At 37.6% G+C, this 22,949-nt stretch overlaps 1 protein-coding gene across 19 annotated transcripts in view; it reads right to left on the bottom strand.

Annotated features, from left to right (window-relative positions):
• The window catches only part of CAMK2D (calcium/calmodulin dependent protein kinase II delta), a 137,832-nt gene that overhangs the window by 84,467 nt on the left and 30,416 nt on the right, over positions 1 to 22,949 (bottom strand). For all 19 annotated transcript variants that reach the window (XM_088523995.1, XM_088523997.1, XM_088524001.1 and 16 more), the window contains exon 3: positions 1,990 to 2,049. In XM_088523995.1, coding sequence (XP_088380121.1) covers positions 1,990 to 2,049 — 60 coding nt within the window. The remainder of the gene's footprint in view (positions 1 to 1,989; positions 2,050 to 22,949) is intronic.

The following is a 22,949-nucleotide window of genomic DNA, read 5'->3' as shown; positions in this document are numbered from 1 at the left end:
CCATGAGGAGGGTGGAAGGCAAAGGGCCGGAGCGCGGCGGCCTCCCCGCGCCGGGGCCAGCTGAGCACGGGAATGCTGCGCGGGAGACCGAGTGGAAGCGGGAAAGGAATGGCAGGCATCTGGCTGCTCGACATGCAAACACTGAAGTGTTCAACCCGGTACCTTTCGTGATAGTGATCTGAGAGGCCCAAAATGACTACTTTTCTAAAGAGCTACCTTTTCTGTTTTTAATTTACCAAACCGATTTCTTTCTTTGCAAACACATTTATGATTTTCCTCCATGACATAAGTCAGATACAAAGTGGTCTTCACTACTACATTTATACAAATAAGGAACTTCAATAACCAAGCTAATTAAAGTGTTTTTCAGGCATATACACTGCCATGGTAGGCAGAATAGCTGATAGTGGAAATTTTAAAAAGTACAGAATAAAATGCACATTGCCAAGCCTCTAGCATGGAATTCCATAGCATGAAAACCTAAACAGCTTCTTTCATACAGATCTGGAATATGGTGTCTTTTCAGAACAGGAATCAACAGCAGTAAAAGATACTGCTTTTAATCCTTTCAACGGAATATCTACCTTGGCACAGGTAACAAACTCTGTGCTGACTTACATAACACTGTCACCAACACTGACATGCCACCTCAGCACTACCACTCAGTTCCTGTTTATCATTGTTCTTTCTTCACCTTCCTGGGCCTCAGCAAACTCATGAATATGCTCTAATTATAATTACAGAAGCCACAGGTAAACTACAGTGTGGATTACCACAAACACTGTATTTGTTTTCAAAAACTTCACACCTCTTCCCTGAAATAAATTGCACATTACTTTGTTGCCCATCACTTCCCAAATTTGACTGGGATAAAACATGAAAGGGAAAGATCTAAATAATTCTGATAATGCTACACTTCCTCATTTCCAATTTGCAGAATGTGTAAGAAAGCTTTTTCAGGGATTCCAAATTCCATTCAAATTGCAGATTTTTTTTTTGCTTAATTGTTTTCAAATTACAGTTACTATTAAAAGGAAGAACTGATCCTTTGACAAGCACAAAACAATCATATTAGTCTAAAAATATCAAGACCACCATCTTCTATGCACTGAAAATAAAAAGGAGAAAGACTAACAAGGAAGAAGAGCAAACAAACTGTCAAGTTCTTTCAGAGCACCAGATACATATGCTAATTTAAAACACCCAGCAGGATTACTACTATTCTTGACAACAACTTTTAAGGATCTGTATTGGGATAGAGAGACAAGATAGGCAAGAAAATCCCACCGTTCTACTGCAGCTGTCTCAAGTATCTATTCTTTAACAGAGAGACCTCATCAGACAAGCCAGTGTCTAAAAAAACCCAAATCCAACTCCTTCAAGATCAAGGAACTTGCCTGTTCCTATCCTTTTAACCATAAGGAAAGGGACCCTCCCCTCCTACTTACCCCACCCCTCAAAAAATCTTTTTTAGTACGTTCCATGAATGCTGCAGTAGAAAGTCTAGAGTTCTGGAAATAAAAGGAGAAAAGCTTTCAACATTTTTTATTTTCTTACATCCCTTTTCTATAGATGAACAGAATCTGAAACACACGACATGACAAAATAAGCATCTGAGTAAAAACAGCACTAACTATATCTTCAGCAGTCTGTCTCATTTTGCAATATACGCTATTAGCTCACATCCTTCTTCAAGTCTCAAAAAGTCATGGGCAATACTGGAAATAACTCCACCTACACACTGCTCAAAAAAACCCAAACACCTGGCACAGACACTGATGGCAGAGCAATAACTCAGAAGAGATGAGACCACTACACTTGGCTTTTTGTGATCTGTTTTCACAGACAAATTTGAAAGCAGCATCACATTCGAAAGAAATACTCTTGCCATTTTACTTCTTTCAGCTTGCTACTTCTGCATGCTATTTTGTATTTTTCCATCAACTGTCTAGACCAATATTTAGTGTAAAAGCAATTAAATGTTCCTACCAATATTGGGATGCTTCAGGAGGCGACAGATTCTAGCTTCCCTTTCCAGTTTCTGGTGATCTGCAATGAAGAAAGAAAAAAAACTGGTTTACCATTACTCAGGAAAAAAAAAAGCAGTCTTTAAAAACATACCTTCTTTGTTAAGTTTCATTAGGATTTTATATTCAAGCTATTTGCAATGTTGAATTAGACTGCCGCATTCAGATGTTGCTTTGATGGACTTGTCCAGGTATTGTCACACCAGAAAAATCTAACTGCTTACTCAATGGGGAGAGCAAGAATTATGTTATAGCATTAATCAAAATAAAGACAACAGAATCTCTAGCATGACCCTGAATCTTAAGCTATTGTGTTAATAATATCTCAAGTACAGTGTATGCCATTTGACACATGGCAAAAAGGCCAAGAGAATGCCAGCATTTCTGCCACAACATGATGCTGCAGAAATTCCAATGACTAATGACCAGCAGATATTCTCAGATGAGGTCTTATCTCTTCCACAGGTTGATTATTCATCAACCTGAAGATACTTTGAATACTTAAGTCCAGATACTTCATCTGTTGGCTTCCCCTCTCCCTGCTGTTTGACTCCGTTTAACCTTTGAGCAGAAGCAGCAGGCTCTTTGTTTGAATTTGCCTTGTACATCCCTACGGTAAAATGACCCTGATGGATACAAAACTTGACTGTGACTTACACAGAGCTCCCTTTTAAGTGGTCTGCTTATTTACATACCACCTTTTTATCATATTTGCTTCAAATACCAGTGCTTATAATACTACTTCTGTTATATTTGATTAACACTAAGTAATACAGTGCTTATTTTTATGATAAAAAAAATGGGAGTGTGTGTGCATACTTCTTTTTACTGGAAGTACCTGGATGTCTCATGTACAGAATCTATAGTTGCAACAAAAGTTTTCTTTGGGCAGTATGAATAGGGCATGATGACAGAAAAACAGACTATCATGAGGACTATCTGAACCCAATTCTCTGAGTATGAGTAGCTAAAGGGAAATCATTTAAAAATGGAGAGAGAAATATTTAATTTCATATTTATAACCATACAAGAAAAATAATTTTATCTGCATTGCATATAAGGCTCTGTGACCTGTGCTAAGCAGAATAAAACTCCTAATTTCTCCTAACTGATACTAATTTAACAATCCAAAGTTAACATACTGAATGAACTCATACAGTAGTGAGGCAGTATTTTTATATTTTAGGTTTTAGAAATTAATACAGAAAAGTGAGGCAGGCCTGACTTTAGACACTGATTCCTGATTTTGTAATAATCAGCAATAACACCCGCTCTCCCCCCACAGTTGGCAGAGGTAACCCACACAACAAATTAGACGATTTAGAGATTTAAAAACTGCCTGTTGTAGTCCTATAATGCCAGCAAACTTCTGGTGTATCCTCACTGTCTGCAGCATCATGTCCATGGAAGCTTTGAATACTAACACTTGTCAAGAGGCAGAAAAGCTGCAGAGATTTTAGTTTTACAGTATTAGTTAAAAATATTTTTTCAGAATTATAAGAGAAGTAAACTGTGACATGTGCCTGGAGATGAAGTTGAGCTATTATTTTAACTGGCTCCAATTTGATATCCACGTATATAATAATAATCAATCCTTCACAAGTCTAACTCCAGATGTCATGCAAGTAATTCAGGATATACTCTCTCTGCAATCCTAATTATGTGTTATTACATTTGAGAGCACTCCTAACAACTAAAAGGAAGGCTCTTCATGTTTATTTCAACTCACAAAACTTGTAGTCTACCCAAGAAGTTTTGAGTTGAATAACTTGCATTCAGAAAATAGATAATTAATCTACAAAGAACACAATGCTTAAAAAATACTATAGTAAGAATGAGCAAGTTATATGATTCTGTAATGTGATTTGCAGACATATACTGTCTGTATAGTACAGTATTGAGTTCTGCAGAAAATATACTTACAGTTCCCATTCAAATCAAGCATTGGGTGATATCTCACTTAATGCATTTAATCTAAAGACAGAGTAGCAGAGCTGTCCCAAAAGCAGGAAAGCTGTCGCCACAGCATAGCTCCCCAGACAGTCGTGCCAGCACAACAGAGACATGATGGTACAGTGCAACGGTGTAGATGGTTGGTAGCACTGCCAAAAACTCTACCTCATGAAACGACAAGTTCACTTCCCCGATGATCAGTCTGGCTTCAGACAACCCAACATGGAGCTGCTCTACAAACTGCTTGTTAATTAGGATGGAAAATCTCCAGGGAAGGGAGAGACAACAGCAGCAGGTGCAGACAACAGCAGTGGGTGTCTAACTGCCTGTGCTGGTCATTCTGAGTACTCATTTTGGAGCAGGAAGACACAAGTTCCTTGTTGCAAGAGCTGTTTCACACCAAATGCATCGCTACCGCCTGCACAAAACACCCAGGCTGTGAAAAGAGCAAGGGCCACAACCCAGGCCCACCCAGCTTAGCGTTTCAGTCACTAGCTTACTGAAGTTCCTTGCATATATACTAGCGGTTGCAATAACAACATGTAGTAAGGATTAGATGGGGATCTCGAGTGCTGCTTCCATGCCTGCTGTCTCAGTTATGTAGCTAGCCAGTTTAGCAAGCGTGTCCGCACAATGCACAGACCAATTCGGTCCTGATCTCAGACAAGACCTCTTACGTGGGACTACAACATAAATAAAACAATCCTTTGTGATACTTTATTGCTTATTAAAGAAGAAGCAGTGGCCAGAGAAGTGCATCAAAGATTAACTTGCTGATGAACTCCGGAAGTTTTGTAGCATTTTGTAGAGAAAAACTCCACAGAAAAGCAAACGAAAAGGAACTCATGCCTTTCAGTTTCTCCCAAAATATCTGCCTACTAGTTTCTTGTTAGAACTGATCCCTTCAAAGCACCTCTCTAATTTAACACTACAGCAAAGCACATTTCTCAAGCTATAAGATTATGTGACACCAATCTTAAACCACTAACTGAAGTCCGTAAGTAGCAAGGGTGAAACATGGCCAGAACAGTCTATTGACAGATACCAGACATCCTCCAAGCAGCAGCCCCTAAACAATATTCTGAGAGGGAAAAAGTGTTGCTCAATAAAACATGATCCACAAAAGGAATACAGATCTCTCAGACCTTCATACATCATCTACAATATCAGTCTTTTTCTTTCCCCCATCAGCTTAGTAATGGCCCAAACATGATTTGACCTTAAAGGTTCATTCACATTACTTAATGTATACAAGAATATATACAGTAAATAAAATTATTTTCATAAAATACTTTTATCTTTTTGTATCTTGCACAGTGTAAATATAAGGAGTATCTACAAATGATCTAAGCAATATTTCCTAGATCAAGGAGGGAGGAGAGAGACATAATGAAAAATAGTTGCATTCTAGCCACCTGTTTCTACCAATGATTATAGTGGTGAACACACAACAAGCAACAAAAACTAAAGATGACTCGGGTATAGCACATACAACCTCATGAAACATGTACACAAAAGTCAGACAGACCTATGCTGCACACCTTTGGAAACCAAGCTACTAACAGCTATCAAATAACATTATAACAGATAAATGAAGCACCATCTCCTGAAAGTTCTCAGCAATTTAATATCGGGTACCCATCCTCGATCAATGAACATTTTGTCAAACGCTTAGGAAACACTCTCCAAAGACTTCACTAAGGCAAAGCCGATTATGTCAACAGAAAGGGCAACCCCACACAGCAAAGAATTTCTGCGCGAGAAGTCTTGTAAAAACATATTCCTATTAAACTACTACAACAAATTTGAATTAAGACCAACTGTCTTCAGATCAGCATGCAGTTTAAGCATGATTAAGTATATATATTAGAGAAAAAAAAAAAAAAACCTAAAGAGCTGGTACTTTTCATTCAAATCATGCCAATAACAGTATAAATTTTCTTCATGAACAGTCAGGTTTTGGAACCCAGCAGAAAAGTGCAACACAACTTCATCTGCTTTCTCTACAATAACTGTATTGTTTCCAATAAAGTTTGTGAACACTAAATTGTAAGATTTACTGTGATGCAACTGCATTAAACATCACAAATTATCCACTACTAGAAACCCATTTTTGGAAAAAAAAAAAAAAAAAAAAACTGCACTGGAGTTTTAAAAATACACTAAAATTGGCAACATGAACCTTTAACCCTATCATGTGTCACAATATTTGCACAGCAAGGTCAGATCTGAAGAGACTAAGGAACGGATGGATTTAAAAAAAGTTGCTATGAATGAGTTGTCATAGGGTCTATGATTTAGCATCAGGGGCTAAAAGGAAAAAAAAAAAAAAAAAAAAGAAAAAAAAGGCACAAACCTTCCTTCAACATGTTCAGATATACCTGTGTAAAAGAAACTATGACAACAAACTTGAAATGAAATATGGGAGGCAAACACCCTCTTTAATATAGTTAATACCTGAAGTCTGTAAAACAGTTCTTAAAGGTGGAGGAAAAAGAGGAAAAGGAATTTCACTATTTGTCTATAGTCTATATTTCCCAATATTTTTTTGTCAATTTTATTAGTAAGAATGATTGAACCAATTCTTATTACGTCAATGATTAATTTAGCTTTTACAGTCTTGTACGAGACCAAGCTTGCAAGATTTAAAAGCACACAGAAATATAGTACTCAAGCAAGTCACCACTTGCCAACTGAACCATCACAATTTCAGAAGTCCAAAATATATAGAAGGAATAAATTAAAAAAAAAAAAAAACAGAAAAATAAAATCAAAAAGTTGTTTTCTAAACACAAAATTTTCCACCGAAGTTTCATGTTAAGATGTTTAAATTCTGTTATATGAGAATTTATTTTTAATGCAGGCACAAATATAAACCATGTACACAGCACAATGATCTAACATGCAAACCAAAACAAGCTTGCTTTAGAGGAAAGCTGGAAATTCTTTTATTGTCTTAGGAAAAATAAAATAAAATAAAATAAAATAAAATAAAATAAAATAAAATAAAATAAAATAAAATAAAATAAAATAAAATAAAATAAAATAAAATAAAATAAAATAAAAATAAAAATAAAAATAAAAATAAAAATATCCCATGAGACTCTCCACAGATCATACCACAGAATGGCTTAAAGCCACCACAGATACTTTAGGTCTCGTTCCAATCAGACACTGAGATGTACTAGAATGTAGCTGCATTTTTTCCCTAGTATTTCATTATTTCAACTAGAAGGACTTTTACTCTGTGTCGTCTTTCTTCTTCATGGAAAGACAAGGCTCCTATTAAAAGCTAATCTCATTCTTTAACTGACACATTAAAATCACTCCATTCTTTCCACATTTCTGCTTTGGTAAGAATTTTAAATGCGAGTTTCTGGTTTAAAATTACAATCTTAAGCGAAAAATGTAAAGACTTTAGCTTGTATGATGCTTTGTTGAAAAAAAGTTTGGCAAAATGTGAGCGCCAAAACCTTGAAAAGCATAAATCATCACAGCTCCATTCTCTGGGCAGTTAGCTGAGGTTACATTTAACTAAGAGGAAACTGAATGACAGTAGCTGAGCTCTATCAAGCCAAACAACATCAGCACCTGCTTTACTTTATGCTGAGGGAACTCCAACAAGACTCTTTAAGTTTTGCAATACTGCAGGAAAAGAATCAGGGTTAAACAAGAGGGTCCCAGAGCTCTTATGAATTTAAAAAATCAGAGTCAACACTTTATTCTCCACCTAGAAACTAGAAAACAATTAGCCCGAAGCACACACTTACAGAGAGTAACACCACTTACGCCAACAGAAACACTGCAAACAAGCTTCATTTTGGTGGCTGACTTAAGGAACCAGTCCTCCATCTGCAACACTTGCAGCTGTCTAATCACAAAAAAACAAAGATGCTAAACAGCACTTTATAAATTAAAGGCTGAATACCTCCAGCTAGCAAAGAACAAGCCTGCTAACATAATATCACCCAACTTTTACAGTAGCAATCTAACTTGCAGAAACACAGATGAGCAAACAGAGAACAATAAAGGCAGAACCATATCTGAAATCCTAGGCCTCTATAAAGCTTCTTCACGCAGTCCGAAGTTCAGGAAAACATCTCTGGCCAGATCTATGGGAGCAGGAATCACACTGTTCAGGTGATCCTGTTTCTCAATAGATGCCTCTTCTGGTTTTGTAGGAAAACTACTTCAATCTAGCAGCCAGCCCTTACCAAAAGAGGCAATTTCAGTGTTACTGGCAGATATCCCTTCTCCCTTCTGCTGTGCCAGCCCAGGTGCTCATCTGCCCTCCTAGCAGGTTGGCTGAGACAAGTAACACTGACAGAAAGCAGCTCCATTCTTGGACTTGCTCATAGTGAGGAAAGGTACATACAAGCATATGGGTTTTCTTCAGACGCTCTTTCAGCGCAGCCAACAATCATCTACGAGGAGCAAACTGGCTGGTCTGCCTCATAAAGATGGATCCTTAGTCAAACCTCCCACAGGACGGAGAGCAGCTGGAATCCACGGGCAGCCTCTGTGGCCCCTATCTGCGTGCCAGCTTCCTGCTTCGAATGAAAGCTTTTCAGTCACCTTTTGGACACATCAAACTCTCCCTATTCACAGTCAGGGAAGCATAGTTGCCAAAGTCTATATTGTATCCTACAGTCCATGTGCCCCAATCTACTCTCAAAGAATTTAACTGCTTGTCACCCAAAACCTGACTGGAGTAAGTCTGTGCACCTTAACTAAAGAGGCTAAAAGACTCTGTTATAAAGGTGTTTAAGGCCTTTGGACTGGTAGCACTCTGAGCTTCTATCAGCTAGGCTTTTGCTAGGAATGCATACTCTGCTCTGCACACTTTCAAGACACTTGCAGTTAAGAGGTAGCACCTAACACCCTATCTCACAGCATTTCTGGGCTGTACAAGACACACCTAATCCTGGCAAGATTTAGCCAAGTTTAGGCAAGTTACTGAACCAGTATTTTTCACAGGCATAACATAGGTCAAAGTCACCTGATGTCTGCTTACAAGATGTTTCAATTTTGACCCTGTAGGAATATAGGAATAGGGATTCAGAACTGAAAACAACTTAGCAGGACTGTGAACCAAGGAAAGACCCTTCCACCATGGGGGGGAAAAAAAAAATCCTTCTATGCATGTTTTTCTTTATCACAGGATCACCTATGTAGAAATAGCTTTTTTTTTTTTTTTTTTTTTTTTTTTTTTTTTTAAAACTCCCAGGTTCAACCACAGGAAGGGAGGTGGGTGAGCTGAGACTACTTTCCTACTTTAGGTGTGTTAGTCGCATACATTCTGAGTGGTGCAACCTCCTGCGGACAGCAAAGGCAGACAGTGCTGCTATAGACTTCCAGGCCAGGACACCTACTGCTGATGCACAGGCCTCCCGCTCTTCTTTTCTTAAATCATTTGGAATATATCTGCCCAAAACAGAAGCGTCACAGGCTGCACTGATGCTTTTAAGTGTCAAGGCCAGCATCAGAAAAGGGTAAATTTCCAGCAATATTACTCTCTTCCCATCACAGTGGTGGGACAGCAGCATGGCCTCCAAGCACTTAGCCAGCCAGCAAAGACAAAGCAGAGACAATAGGTAGACAAAATGATTTGTGACAGAAAACGTGTTGTCCAAACTTTATCTCCTCACTTTCGAACAAAACAGAACTGGCTTGAACCAGTCTATGGATGATGCAGCTACAATGCAGTGGCACCAAAGTAGTTGATCAACCTCTCCCTTGGAAAATGCATATGTTGAATGTAATAGAGTGGGTAAAACAGAAATGTTAAGACTACAACAAACTCTTCCATATGCTGATTTCGAAGCCACAGAACAGAACAAAACAAAAAACCCACAAAGTTGCTAAAAATTCCATGGAAAGAACCGCGGAAGCATCAAAGACAGTCTGCATTTCAGCACTATCAAAACGCTTTCTTTTAATATGTTTTTTTTTCTGGCAGTTACACACACCAGCTCTTTGTAACTCAATAAGAGACAGAACACTACAAATTTCCCCCTGCCCCAGCCCATGATTTTGACAACTTTTATAGCAACTATATGGTGTACGATGAAGTATTCTAAGTATTACAGAATGAAAATATTTGAGGCTTAAAACAACACTGGGCAAGAGGAAAACTGCTGCAACAGCTAAGTCTAGGAATGTGGTTTATACATAACGTAACTATACCACATACATTTTTAGAAACCTCGAGGAGTTTTAAGGCTTGGGAAACGCTCCAGCTCATCTCTTACAACAAATCATTTCTGTGAGACAAAGCCATTAACGGGGACCAGCAATGTTACCAAGACCACACCTCAGTAGTTTACAGTGTCTTCAGCACTTTCCAGCAGTCACTTGCAATCTACGCGAGAATACAAAAACAGCAGCAGCATGCGAAAATGCAGTCCCTAGGATTTATGGCTAAGAAAGGGAGACATTCTTACAGTAAAAAAAAAAAAAAGCTATTACAAGCCCTAAGAGCCCTGAACTGATCCAGTCCTCCTGATGTTTCCTGAACATCACATGCCAGCTGTTCATTGTTATAAAGACATCTTCTATATGGTCTCAAGGTCTACAATAGGTAAGAGTATACAAGGACAAGAGCCAATTCTTTACTAGGCCAAAAGCATCCAAAGAGCAGAAATCAGGGCACAGAGTATGCTTCCAGTTATTTCAGTTATTTCTGTGGCTATGTGTGTATGCACAACTTCTATTCAGTCAGCCTCCAAATATCACAGAAAAGCAAAACATATTAATCCAAGATGCTCTGTAAAAAATAATAAAATCCACACCTATTGATTGTTCACAATGCCGCTCGAGGGCATTAGGAAAACAAAAGGCCTTTTTGTGCTAAGCTGTGAAAGCTGCCAACAATAGCAGTTCTCATTTGCCTAATGGTTCTGCAGGCTTTTCTTCCACTTTCCGTGTTCTGTTTTAGTACTGTAGTGTTTGTGTGCAAGTATGATAAGTACATGTGGAGATTTTATTCCAAACCACAAAGCATGAATTACACATTCAGAGATGGTTAAAAGTCTTCATACCACTTCATCAAGACACTTAAGCCCTCATTTCTATGACTTTTAAGGGGGGAGGGTGAGGGAAAATGGAGAAAAGAGAGAATCCCTTCACTGTCCTGTCACTTTTTGTGTGACATTTATATCCTTGCTTCTGAAAGTTCCTCATATTTGCCTTTGTTCTGTGTTCTCCTCTTTTGTGTCTACACAAAATAGATAAATTTCATCTTGAGCACTGGCAGTTCTTGCTTTTCTTCACTTCATTCCCCTCCTTTCTTGGCTCTCACACTTGCCCTGTATGTCTTCTATCTCTAGTTTGTGAAATTATGCTGATAAATATCAGAATACATACAGTATCTCTTACTTTATCCTCTTTTAATCTTTTATTTTACTAGTGTTATTTAGAATTCAACTGCTTAAATAGCAGACATGAAGCACTGCAAGATACATTCCAGAGAATTTTTCAAGCTTATTTGGTCTAGCCTCAGCAAGAGCTATAGTAGAGTGAGTATTTAAGCTAACCAAAAGCACTGAAACTGTTTTAGCCTGATGCATTCCAGCCAAAGAGCAGTTTACACTTTGCAGAAAACTATATAACAATCCAGCAAGTGGAGATTCAGCTTGCTTACCACTTTTCTGCATAGGGCAAGTTGACTAGAGTAGAAGAGGAGCCTAAAGAGGAGCAATTTAAAGAAAAATTTACATGTCCATTCATTGACTTCTGAAACTCTTGCACTGAAATCATTTACAATTACAGGCACTGCTGAATCAGCAGTTTAATTCCTTGGAGAATTTGTCTGAAAGACTTTCTACATATGAAAGTTTGTGATGCACTGAGAGAAATCATAATTTTGTTTTCCAATTTGGTTAGAAGTACCTGGATTAAAAGAAGTGTATGCAGCACAAGTAAGTTGACATATTCCTTCAACGACAGTTTCATCCCATTCAGGACATTTCAAATTCAGCAAGCAGTTTATTTAAATGCAACTTGATAAATGTATTAAAGACTTGTATAACAAAACCACCTGGGGTAACAAGAGACTATATTAAGTACAGAGGCTTTATTTTCCAGTCTTATGTTCCAAAGAGTAAAAATAAGAAGTCAATCTGCAAAAAACAGCTCCTTGGCTATTCTCTCCCACATATTTTCACATGCTCTGTTTGTAACACCAACACTGCAGAAGGAATGTTATGTAACTCTGCTCCTGAATGGATAACCCTAAATCTGAATTCAGGAACTATTTTTTGCATTTCTCAACTTATTTCCTGATTTGCAGGAAGCAACAGTATTTGCAAAAACTAATTTGGGGGAATTCAGAGAAATTTCAGAATAATATGGCATGTATAAGATGTTTGAAATTTTATACGTCAAGTCAGCAGTCCAACAAGCACTTAAACATCTGCTTGCCCTTTAATATGTCACTGAAGAGGGATGGGCACATACTTGAATGCTTTGCTAAACTCCAGTCTTACACACCCCATCCTAAACCATGATAGTTCAACCTATTCATACTGAAAGCATTATGTATTTTGAGTAGACTTCTGTTTGATTACTAAAATTTTGAAGGTTTGACATCTTCAATTTTTTATTTTCAAACTAGCTCTTCTTATAGTAGAATAATGAGCACAGAATCCCAAATTTCCCAAATACAGTTGTTGTCCATTAAACAGTCATCTGTTGTTTGAAGTTAATTCTCAAGCACCTGGACATACCTTTAAAATACCCTGGAATTCTGAATCTTCCTTATTCACACACAAACTAGCTTTGTCAAAATAGCTACGGGAGGCACAAGTAACATTAAATATTATTCTGACTTAGTTTAAGCAAATTTAAGTACCATGGAGTATGATATTTATTTATTTGCAGAAGATAATTTACATAATATATCTTCCCACAGCACATATAAAGATACAGAGAAAAAAAAGGCCTTTTGTGCCATACCTATTAGTACTCCTTCCAGAAAATATTATAAAACATAGTAGTGTGGGAGAAAGAGACTTTCTCTTTCATAGTAGTGTGGGAGAAAGACTTTCTGCTGTTTCTTAATTATTAAGAGAAGGGGAGAAGCCCCTTCTCTCAATACAGTAAGCCTCAACTTTCCCTTGGTCTAGTTTAAAAACCAGAACAACATGTGTTTCTAAAACACTCCTACCGAGCAACCATCTAAATGAAACAAAATGCTGGGTGTTTTATACGAAATAAAGATGAGGTATGAATGTGGATTTGGCATGGGCAAGCTAGCTAACTTCCATCACTAAAAGGGCTTTTCTTAAACAAAGCCAATACTTCATTAGAGGAAGAAAAGTTGGAAAAAAGCTATGATTGTCATAACAGTCTTTAAATCTGGCATCTTGCACAAAAAACTGACAATAGCGTACAATTAAATCCTAAGAAAGCTCACATTTAAATATCATACAGATAGGTTAAGCAACACAGCATTTTATTGCATTGTCTTCATCATAGCTGAGGAAAAAAAAAAGTGGTTGGAATTATCATAGAGAAACAAAAGCTTGCTTTAGGAAATATACAGTAACAATGTCAACTTATGGGGATATAGAAAGCAAGATAATTAATCTTGCTGTTATTTTTATAGAGCTATTTTCTCCACAATTGAGCCAGAACCTCTACTGAAACCAGAGCTTACTGAATTATCACAAAGAAGCACTAAACAGGAAAACAAACAAATAAAAACTCTTGGCTGATGACGTGGGTCAGTGCACTAGTTCCAGTGCTTCTGTATTAGCCCATTAGTCTCAAGAGAATCCTGATGCTTCAAAGTGCCTAGGGCCAAAACGTCAAGGAACGTTCTAGAGATGCATGGTAAGGAGCCAGTGAATTCAGAGAATGTAAAAGACCCAGAGGCACCTGTGAAGCCCTTGTCACCTACGAAGGGTCCAGCTGCACTTGCCAAGCTCTGGGCTTCAGACAACTAATTGATAGCTCTCAGTAGTATCCCTACCCACAGAAGCTACCAAACACAGCATCCTTAAATCGCATGTAAAACTCTCACACTTTATTTACTGAATTCCCAGCTTCCAGATTCATGCCCAGAACCCAACACCAATTCTAGCTCACTGCTTCCATAAAAAGACTTTAAGGCAGGGAATATAACCAGCTTGGCAGGTTACTTTCTTGCTTGCCCTATTTTCCACAATCTTAGGTAGTGATCTGCTCACATTTACAAAATCACAGCTCTGCACTCAACAACAATTTACTTCTCCTGAGATCTTGTACCATCAGAAGTTTAGTGTGACTAAACCATGCATACACATTTACGTAAGAACAGTCCCTAATATTTCAGGTATGGAGACCATTTTCCCTCCAGATACTGAGAAAATAACACTGTCTAATAAAAAAAGAAAAAAATGCTGTTCTTAAACCCGAAGAAGAGTATTAGTCACAGCTATATGCAAACTGATTTTTTTTTTCCACTTTGAAATAAATCATGACCTACTGGCTGAAAATAATTAATGATGCTGAGTAATTACATTAAATGATCAGCGATGAATAAGACCCCAAGTCATGATGGGGACCTAAGACATCCATTTATTTCACAGACCTTTCACAGACCATGAACAGGTTATGCTGCAAATAATATCAGGCTGCTGCAAATAATATCTTTGAACTGTCTTTCATTTGGGCAAGGTTTGTTTTCTAAAGCCTATTTACATTCATCTTTTGCCTTTACATAATTTTTAACGGGGAGAGAGAGAAATATTTTGTTTTTACAGGTGAAGTAGGGACTTTCAATTCACTGATAGCTTAAGAATGCTAAAATATACAAAAAAAAATGAAAAAGAAGTCAGTCAAAAGAAGAAACAGCAGAAAAAAAAACTTTCATTTCTACATTTCCTGTGGCCACTGCTACTTTAAAAACTAAACATGCAGCTTGACTTACTCCACCAGGGACTCTACTCCAAAAAAACGCATTTCTTGATACTTTGTGCAAATCCGTTTGAAATCACTGGGATTTATCTTAAAACAGCACATGGACTATAACCCTTTTGCAGGAAACAACTGTAGAACCAGTATCAAGTGCAAAGGAGGGTGCGGGAAAGGTTTGGCAGCTATCACTATGACTCATAGGAAATCTATCAAGCACACCAAAGCTTAAATTTTTCAAAACAAAAAGAAACTCTGAGAATACACAAGCAGATGCTTGCAGGGATATTTCATCAAAAACAGTAGTGGCCTGTACCAACACTATAGAACTAAAGATTGTAGGGCATTACTAAAAATACCTTAATGATTTAACCTCAATATTTACTGAATAGTAGCTGAAAATCTACCTAATACTGAAAACCATTATCTGCCTTCCATTACCTTCTTTTAAAAATAAGTGATTTATGACTAACGTATCACATGAATTTTTGCTGTTTTGCCAAATCCAGGTCTTTGCTCGTAAGTACAACAATTTTCTCCTCAAACGTCAGGTACACAAAGCTGTCTGTCTTCAACTTTTTAAGCTAACCAAAAGCTTGGATAGCTTTAGGTTAAAAAAAGATAACCAAAGGAACTAAGTATAAGGAAATCCTGTAGCACATTAAGCCATCTAGTGCTGAGAGGGGAACACAAAACAACACATGGCAAGCTGCCCTCTTTAATGGGCAGTGGATGCATGGAACCTTCGTAAAGAGACTGAGAAGTTTCCCCCACTATTAGCCCAACTCGTACTTGGGTACTTGTATCTGTAGTGCCTAAACTGCCAGCCTTCCCCAGCAACTGAGAATTTTGGGAAATAAAACCAAATCAGTGCCTCTCTTTTGGCGAGACCAACAGCTTATGTATATTATGCTCTGCCTCAGGAAAATCAAATTAAAAAAAAAATCTTAAATTACAGGTAGCATGGGACAGAAATGAAACAGCGGAAAGAGTCAAAAGAAAAAAAATCTCTTATCTAAAAGAGCACTTGATGCATTTCAGTCTCTACCAGCATCAGATTAATGGTGGAATGTACCAATGATTAAAGATATAATCTATTATGTAAAAGGATATCTTCAGACACCACAGCTTCAAAGAATAAAACAAATACTTTCAATATGCAACACATTTGCAAGGTCTTATCCCTTGTAAATATAAACCCTAGGGAAGATATTCTACTACTCGCTAGAGTGTAAATGCTGTCACAATGATCATCACCAATATTAGCTATCTGAAAAAGCAAAACTACAATGTTTTAAACATTCGTCATTACACAGTATTTCACTGACATTACAAAAGATATCAAAAAAGTAATCAATATAATTGGAAAATTACTGAATTAGATTAACCAGCTGATATACTAGATATCTATTAAGTATATGAGAATATGATTTGTTCAAAACATTCATGTTACTGCTTTAAGTAATGCTGTTAGTCTAATTAGAGTCAATATGTTTAAGATGTTCTACCATCAATACCTGGTCACTGATGCAAGCACATCTGACAACTGCAGCACAGGGCTCCAACAACAACAACAATTTGTGATAGACAGAGCTTGTTGTTTACAGAAATTGTTGTTTAGATCAATTCCTGCCTCCTCTGGGGGGCTCTGGTATCTGCAGCATTTTTCTAGGATCTGCTGTACACCTGAAAAAAGTTATTTAGTGGAAATACTGTTATGAGTGTTGTGTAGCACTATTATTAAACAACAAAATGTAACATAATTTCCAAAGTGGAGTGGATTTCAATATTCTACTTACCACATTCGCATTTCTGCCAACTAAATATACTATAAAGAAAAACCTTTATCTTCAAAAACTGAAGCGAGGGAAGGAGAGGAGGGAAATAAGCCAGTCTCCAATTGTGTTATTTAATTAAAAACGCCAGTTCTAATTAAATAGCTGGCAAAACACCAGGGGAATTGGTACCACTGTCACACTAGACTCATGAAACAGAAATTCAGTAACCATATACTGTATTTGCTCATAACCCTTTCAACTAATTCCAAGACTTCACCTCCAGTATTTGTATTGAGCAGGTCTACAAGAGGGGGTTTTCGTAACTAAGTACAGAAAAAAGGACTGCAGCGCTATCGCTTTGCTTCTAAAACAACCATGAGTTGGATGTTCTAATTCATCCATGACACACATACACACAGAGTGCTGGTAACACACAAACAAACTGCAGCAATTTCTACTGCTTCCCAACTTGGCTCATGTTTAAAAACAAAACGGTTTTTTAGTGTTTTTCACATTGGATTTCTTTTTAATTTTGAGGGGAGAGAAAACCATGGCAGTTTGTTTTCAGCTGTCCACAGCCTTTGAGAAAACAAGCTTGTGACAGGAAGGCAGCTTATAAGATAATCAATTATTCTGAAGAATTTGTAACGAGCTTATTTTCCTGATACTTCTAACAAGTATTAGAGGGGGAAGGACTGATAAAATACAATCTACAGAATCATTCACAAAGGCGTACACAAGGATTTGGGCTCTAATCTTAAAAAACACCTCGACACACACCTCTTCTTAAAGACTCCCGTGAGATAATCATGCAATAATGGGGGTGCAGAAAGCTACTTGCCTTACTCTCTTTGAAAGAAATATAAATATACATTTGTGATAGAGTTTGTGTCTTTCCTCCTTCCCTTTTTCACTCACAAGCACCTTTTTATACTTCCTCATCATCACCAATACCTCTGAGGCAATTCAGGTATACTTTAGCTAGCCTTTCTTCATTCTTAGAAACAGCTGATGATATAATTAAGGGCACATTTGTCACTGAACCAACAAATGCACAAAACCTTACCAGGCCAAAAGAAAGAACCTACGTGGGTGGGGTAAATTTTATACAAATCCTTTAAAATCAGACACCCCTCAAAGTGAAATTACTACTGTATCACCCTGGGAGGCTCTGAATGGAGTGGGTACAAAAATGGGTAGGGGGATATTTATTTTAAAATTTGTCTTTTTTACTTGTGCTATTCACATAAGCTTTTTAATAACATCATATCATTTGTGACTTGCTTTGCTGTCTTAGAGAGTGAAAGGAGTGCAGTGACCTGTCCTCTTACCCAAGATTTTCCAGTTTAGGACACCTGGGGTGGAGTGTTTGCCTCCTATTAAAGGAGCGTGGCAGACATTTTTCAGAGGGGAGCCCAAAATCTGGATTGATACTAAACCAAAACCTTCAAAAAGAATTTCAAGAGACAATTACCCACTTAATACCTTTCTAGAAACTAATAAAAAAATGCACATCCCTAAAGGTCTCCTCAAGCTTCCAGTTGTGTCACTCTGTAGAAGAGATTTTTAAGAGAAGAAAAAAAAGGTTTACTTTTTAGGTGTAGGTTTTTTGTTGTTGTTGTTTTGCTTTTTTACTTTTACTAACACCCTTTCCACATCATATTATTTTCTACTTGATTAGATAATGCTATGCAAAAGGAAACTAGCTGTAGCTAAACACTACGTCTACCAGGACAGGTGTCTCATTGCCAGGGAGACTGGGATTAGGCTTGCAGCAGACAATCTGCAATCCTCCAAATTACAGTGGGGACAGATGATGGAAAATTTCGGGAAGTTACTGTTGCACCTGCTGAACATCACATGCAACAGTATCTATTCACTACAAAACTGACCAGATTTTCATCCGGAACCTGCCCAGTTTTTGCTGCTGAGGCAGCATAAAAGAGATAGAGTATCTCAATCAATAAGCAGAAAACTTCCTTTTTAAGAGGGGGCTCTTCATTGCTCATCTTTACTTCAAATTTTCACTCAAAGGAACATATTGATGGTGAGAAAGTAGTACTCTGAGGAAGCATTAGCACGTCTGCTGTATCAGTCTTGCATGGATAGGCTTATAGCTGGAGGTCTATCTTTAAAGTACAGTAGGACTAAAGCAGCTTTCAGAATTAGGGAGTGGTAAATAGCTTCCTGACACCACCCTTTCATTTCTGCACCACAGGGAGGAAGACAGATTCCATGACACTATGCAACAGGATTTAGTAACAGCGCTTTGCAAAACATAACTCTTAATCTTAAACCAGCTTGCACATTCTGGAGGTGTTTCATAAATTGTATTAATAATGATCTGCATGCAAGCTTGTTATGTATGGAGCACATAAAAATGCAGTTGGCTCCAGACTTCAGCCACCCAGCTCGCACATGTACAATCATAATATATGTAATACTGTGCTATGAAAGGTAAGTACTATGTATCCATCTGAGGTCCAGAGGAACGTTAGAGAGCCAAAATCTTGATCACCATAGGAAACACTAATAGTGCAATTATCTCCTCTACACCCCTGCCCACTGCTACCCGCATTTCTAAACTTAGCCAAGAATAAGGCTAAACACTATGCAAAATGTAGATTTTTTTAAACTAAGAATTTAGAGGAGGTTTGATTCAGAATATAACTAATGGACACCTTAATAAACAAGGCCAGATACTCACACCCATCTTTCGGCAAGACGCCAATCACTTTAGTCACTACTTGGGAGAACTCTCACTGATGGATCTGGTCCATAGCTTGCAAATTGTGAGTCATGCTACAAAAACTTGGCTCCTGTAGTTGTTTCACGTCTAATTAAAATTTACTCAAACATTGTACAGTCTGGCTTTTACCATAACAGTATCTCTGCCCGCTGCCAAGAGACCATTCAGTGCCCACACAGGCTCCAGAGGCTCTACTGAAATTTATCTGTTTTGTTGCCCCTCTCCTCAGAGACCTAGGCCCAATATTGAGCTGCTTGTTAAAAAACAAAAAGCTGTTTAAAGAAGCAGTAGTACCATGTAAAAGAAACACAAATGCACTCAGTAAACTATTCTCTCTTTTTACTCGCTAGCCTAGAATTACTGAAATTACTGAATTACTGGCTTGCCTTTCCTTTTTCCTCATGTAGGGTTTATAAAAACCCGCCCATTGCCCTTACTTTTTTATGCAGATGTTTTGAAATAATGTCCCCCACGCAGTTACCTTTATTGGTATTTATTTCTTGAGAATTTCCTCAGTTGTTACTTCTATTTTTAAAAGTCAATCAAAATCATAATCAAAAAGCCAGTGAAGATCTGGTGACCTGTATAGCTCGTAGGAGTGCAGGAATAAAACAACATATGACTGAGCCCAAAGGAGTCAACATGGAAGAGTTTTCCCTTACGAAAAAGATTCCTTGGATCTGTACCTAAATGATCTCATCACATAACCTTTGGACCTGCTTACAACCAAAGCCAAAAATCACTGTCACATAATATGATTACATGGCTTACTAAAAAAAAGTTACACTTACAAGTACTTTGCAGCCTTGTGCCTATGAATACAGTTTCTTCAATACGCATCAAGTCCTAGGAAATGAGATTAAAATATGTCGCCTTGGCCTTTGAGGAGTATAAAGTCCGAGCAGAAATATATAAAAAGTAAAAACATTTGTATCAAGAAGAAAAAGATAACCCAAACCCTGTATGCAAAATCAAAAATGAAAAAGATAAGGAGGAAAAGCCATTTACAAATCACAAATTAGATCACTTAAGATCCTTTAAGATCCATGAGGCCGCACTATGGCCGCTGGGTTAAACAAAGACCAAATCACTTAATACACACAAGTCTTCTCAGGCTCAGATAGTTAATGTAAACCATGTCTGGAACGGGAAAATATCCAATTCCAGCACCATGGTGAGAACAGCACATAAAGTTTTACCCACTACAAGCATTGGAAAAGGGACTAGATCTTTATATTCCTTTTAAAGTTATGCAAGATGAATATGATCCCTCACAACGCAATCACTAACCATGGCTTTGTCTTGATCTTGACACAGTTAATCCATAATGAGAACTACCTTATTTTAGCCACTAGGGAACAATATTCAGCAAATGGTAAAGTTGTAGTGTAGAAATGCCCCTTGGTATCAGCTGAGGGAGGCAGTGTGCTCAGAGGCTCATTTTTACCAAAAATAGCAGTTATCGAACTCCTACTAGGAACAACGGGAAGAAGTCAGCAACAGCTCAGAACACAAGCTTAGTTTTAGGTGGTATAAACTATTCTGATGAAGTTTTTCATCAGAAAAGCTGGAAGTTCAGGTTTGGTATATCCCAGGTTGGTCATTCAAAATTAAGGTATTGTTATACCCTAGGTTCCTAAGACTAAGGAAAGGAAATCATTAATTACTAGTCTATGAAGCATGGCAGCACTGTACTGATACAGATGAGTGGAAAATTGTTAATTTTGCATTGTTAATGCATTGTTAACCTGTTTTCAAAATAGGAACTCAAGAATTTTTAATAAAGATGACCCAAGGCCACTATTTAACAACAACCACCAAAGCCAAATTGATGGAGCACAATTCCAAAGAAGTAAAGTAAGGGTCAACCACGTGAAAAAAAAGACATCATGTAATTTATGAAGTCCAAAGGCAATATATTGTTTGAAGCCCTCTGGAGAGCAGTACTGTCTCATGGGAACCCCCAGTTTCAAAGGGTTAATTGAGCATTGTTCAGGCAGGGGCCAAACAGGCAATCTACTGTAAAAAATGTTCTGCAGACCTGCTGAGATCTCCCACAAACACGACACTACGGCTAGAAGATGTAGCAGTAGCAGCACCTGCTCACCCATCCAGCCCATCATCTGTTACCTGTTGAGTTCCCAATCACACTGTGCCCATTCTCACAAGGCTGCAGAGAAATGGCGCCAGCATGCAGCACATACAGGTGTTGTCATTTAGTAACAGGAATGCAAGACTTCAACTTCGCTTTGCAAATGTCATGTAAAAATAGCAGAAATACTTTCCCCAGGCTTTCAGAGATACTGTTTCATTTGGTATCAGTGTCAAATTGTTATAAGCCTAAAAAGCCCCTAGCCCACCTAGAATACAAGAAGCACAAAGCCTAGTGACAAGAATACTGAAAACTGACTGTTCGGTTTCACCACAACCCAAAATCAAACATAAGGAAACTACTGCTTCAACTGCTGGGTTTTCCTGCAAAACCATTAAGCTCCCTGTACATCTACCATGAAACTATTTGGTTGGGTTCTTTGGGTTGCCAGCAAACCTATTTGCTTTTCCTATCTGTGTGAAGGGTTTGTTCTAGGAAAAAAATCCCAATCCACATTATCCCCTTATAATTTATTTTCAAAATAGAAGTTCAGGAAAATTTCTCTTTCGTTCTTAAAAAGGAGAAAAAAATTACTTACTGGAATCCCAGTTTATGAAGACAGAGTGTGAAAGTATTAACACAATACTGGCAAACTGAGTCAGATAAATAGCAAAACTCTGATTTGATATGGAAGGTTTGGGATCCAGGATTTGAATTTTCCTCTTAATTCTCCTTTCCTCTTAAGTTTATAAAAAAGCAAAGCATAATCATGTATACTTGGGCTTTGGGCTCACATCCACTTTTCTGCCATTAGAAATCCTATACACACACATACACACACAGAGATAAAAAAACTCTAGCAAATATGAATGAGGAAAACTATATCACTCTTTCATGAGAAATATTATTTATCAGCAGTGGACACAGAGACAAAACAAATACAAGTCTCCCCAAAGAAAATGTGTCCTTTAAGGTTCATTACAAAAACTATGTAAAGGCTGTTAGAACTGTTCTTGCTTCTAACTAGTAGAAAAGCTTTTCCAGATTACCAAGAGTACACTTTAGAGCATAAACGCTTCTAAACACTTTTTTAAAAAAAAATTATTCTCTCTAGTCACCGAAATAGCGGTGGTAGGAAGTGATACAAAGTAGGCATGTAATTAAGCAAACTAGATCTTACGCCCACTTTTCTGTAAAGACGGAACAAAATAAATTTATTCAGTTTGCAAAATATGATAGTACTTAATTTGTCCTCTACCATTAAAGAGAGGAGCTCTTTCCTTTATTACACAACAAAACAATAAGTCCTTCTCCATAGGTTGCTGCTATTACCACCATTATAACAATAGGGCAAACAAGATGGATTGAGATTTTTATCCATTTTTTTCCTCAGTAGGTAAAAGACAGGAACACAAAGACAGCTCTTATATTTCAATGACGAAACAGCACTACAG

This window comes from Tinamus guttatus, unplaced genomic scaffold (assembly GCF_059628265.1).
Source record: "Tinamus guttatus ecotype Peru unplaced genomic scaffold, ASM5962826v1 Tinamus_guttatus_pri_ptg000202l, whole genome shotgun sequence".
Classification (NCBI taxonomy): Eukaryota; Metazoa; Chordata; class Aves; order Tinamiformes; family Tinamidae; genus Tinamus; species Tinamus guttatus.
This window is presented reverse-complemented; position numbering and strand designations above follow the sequence as displayed.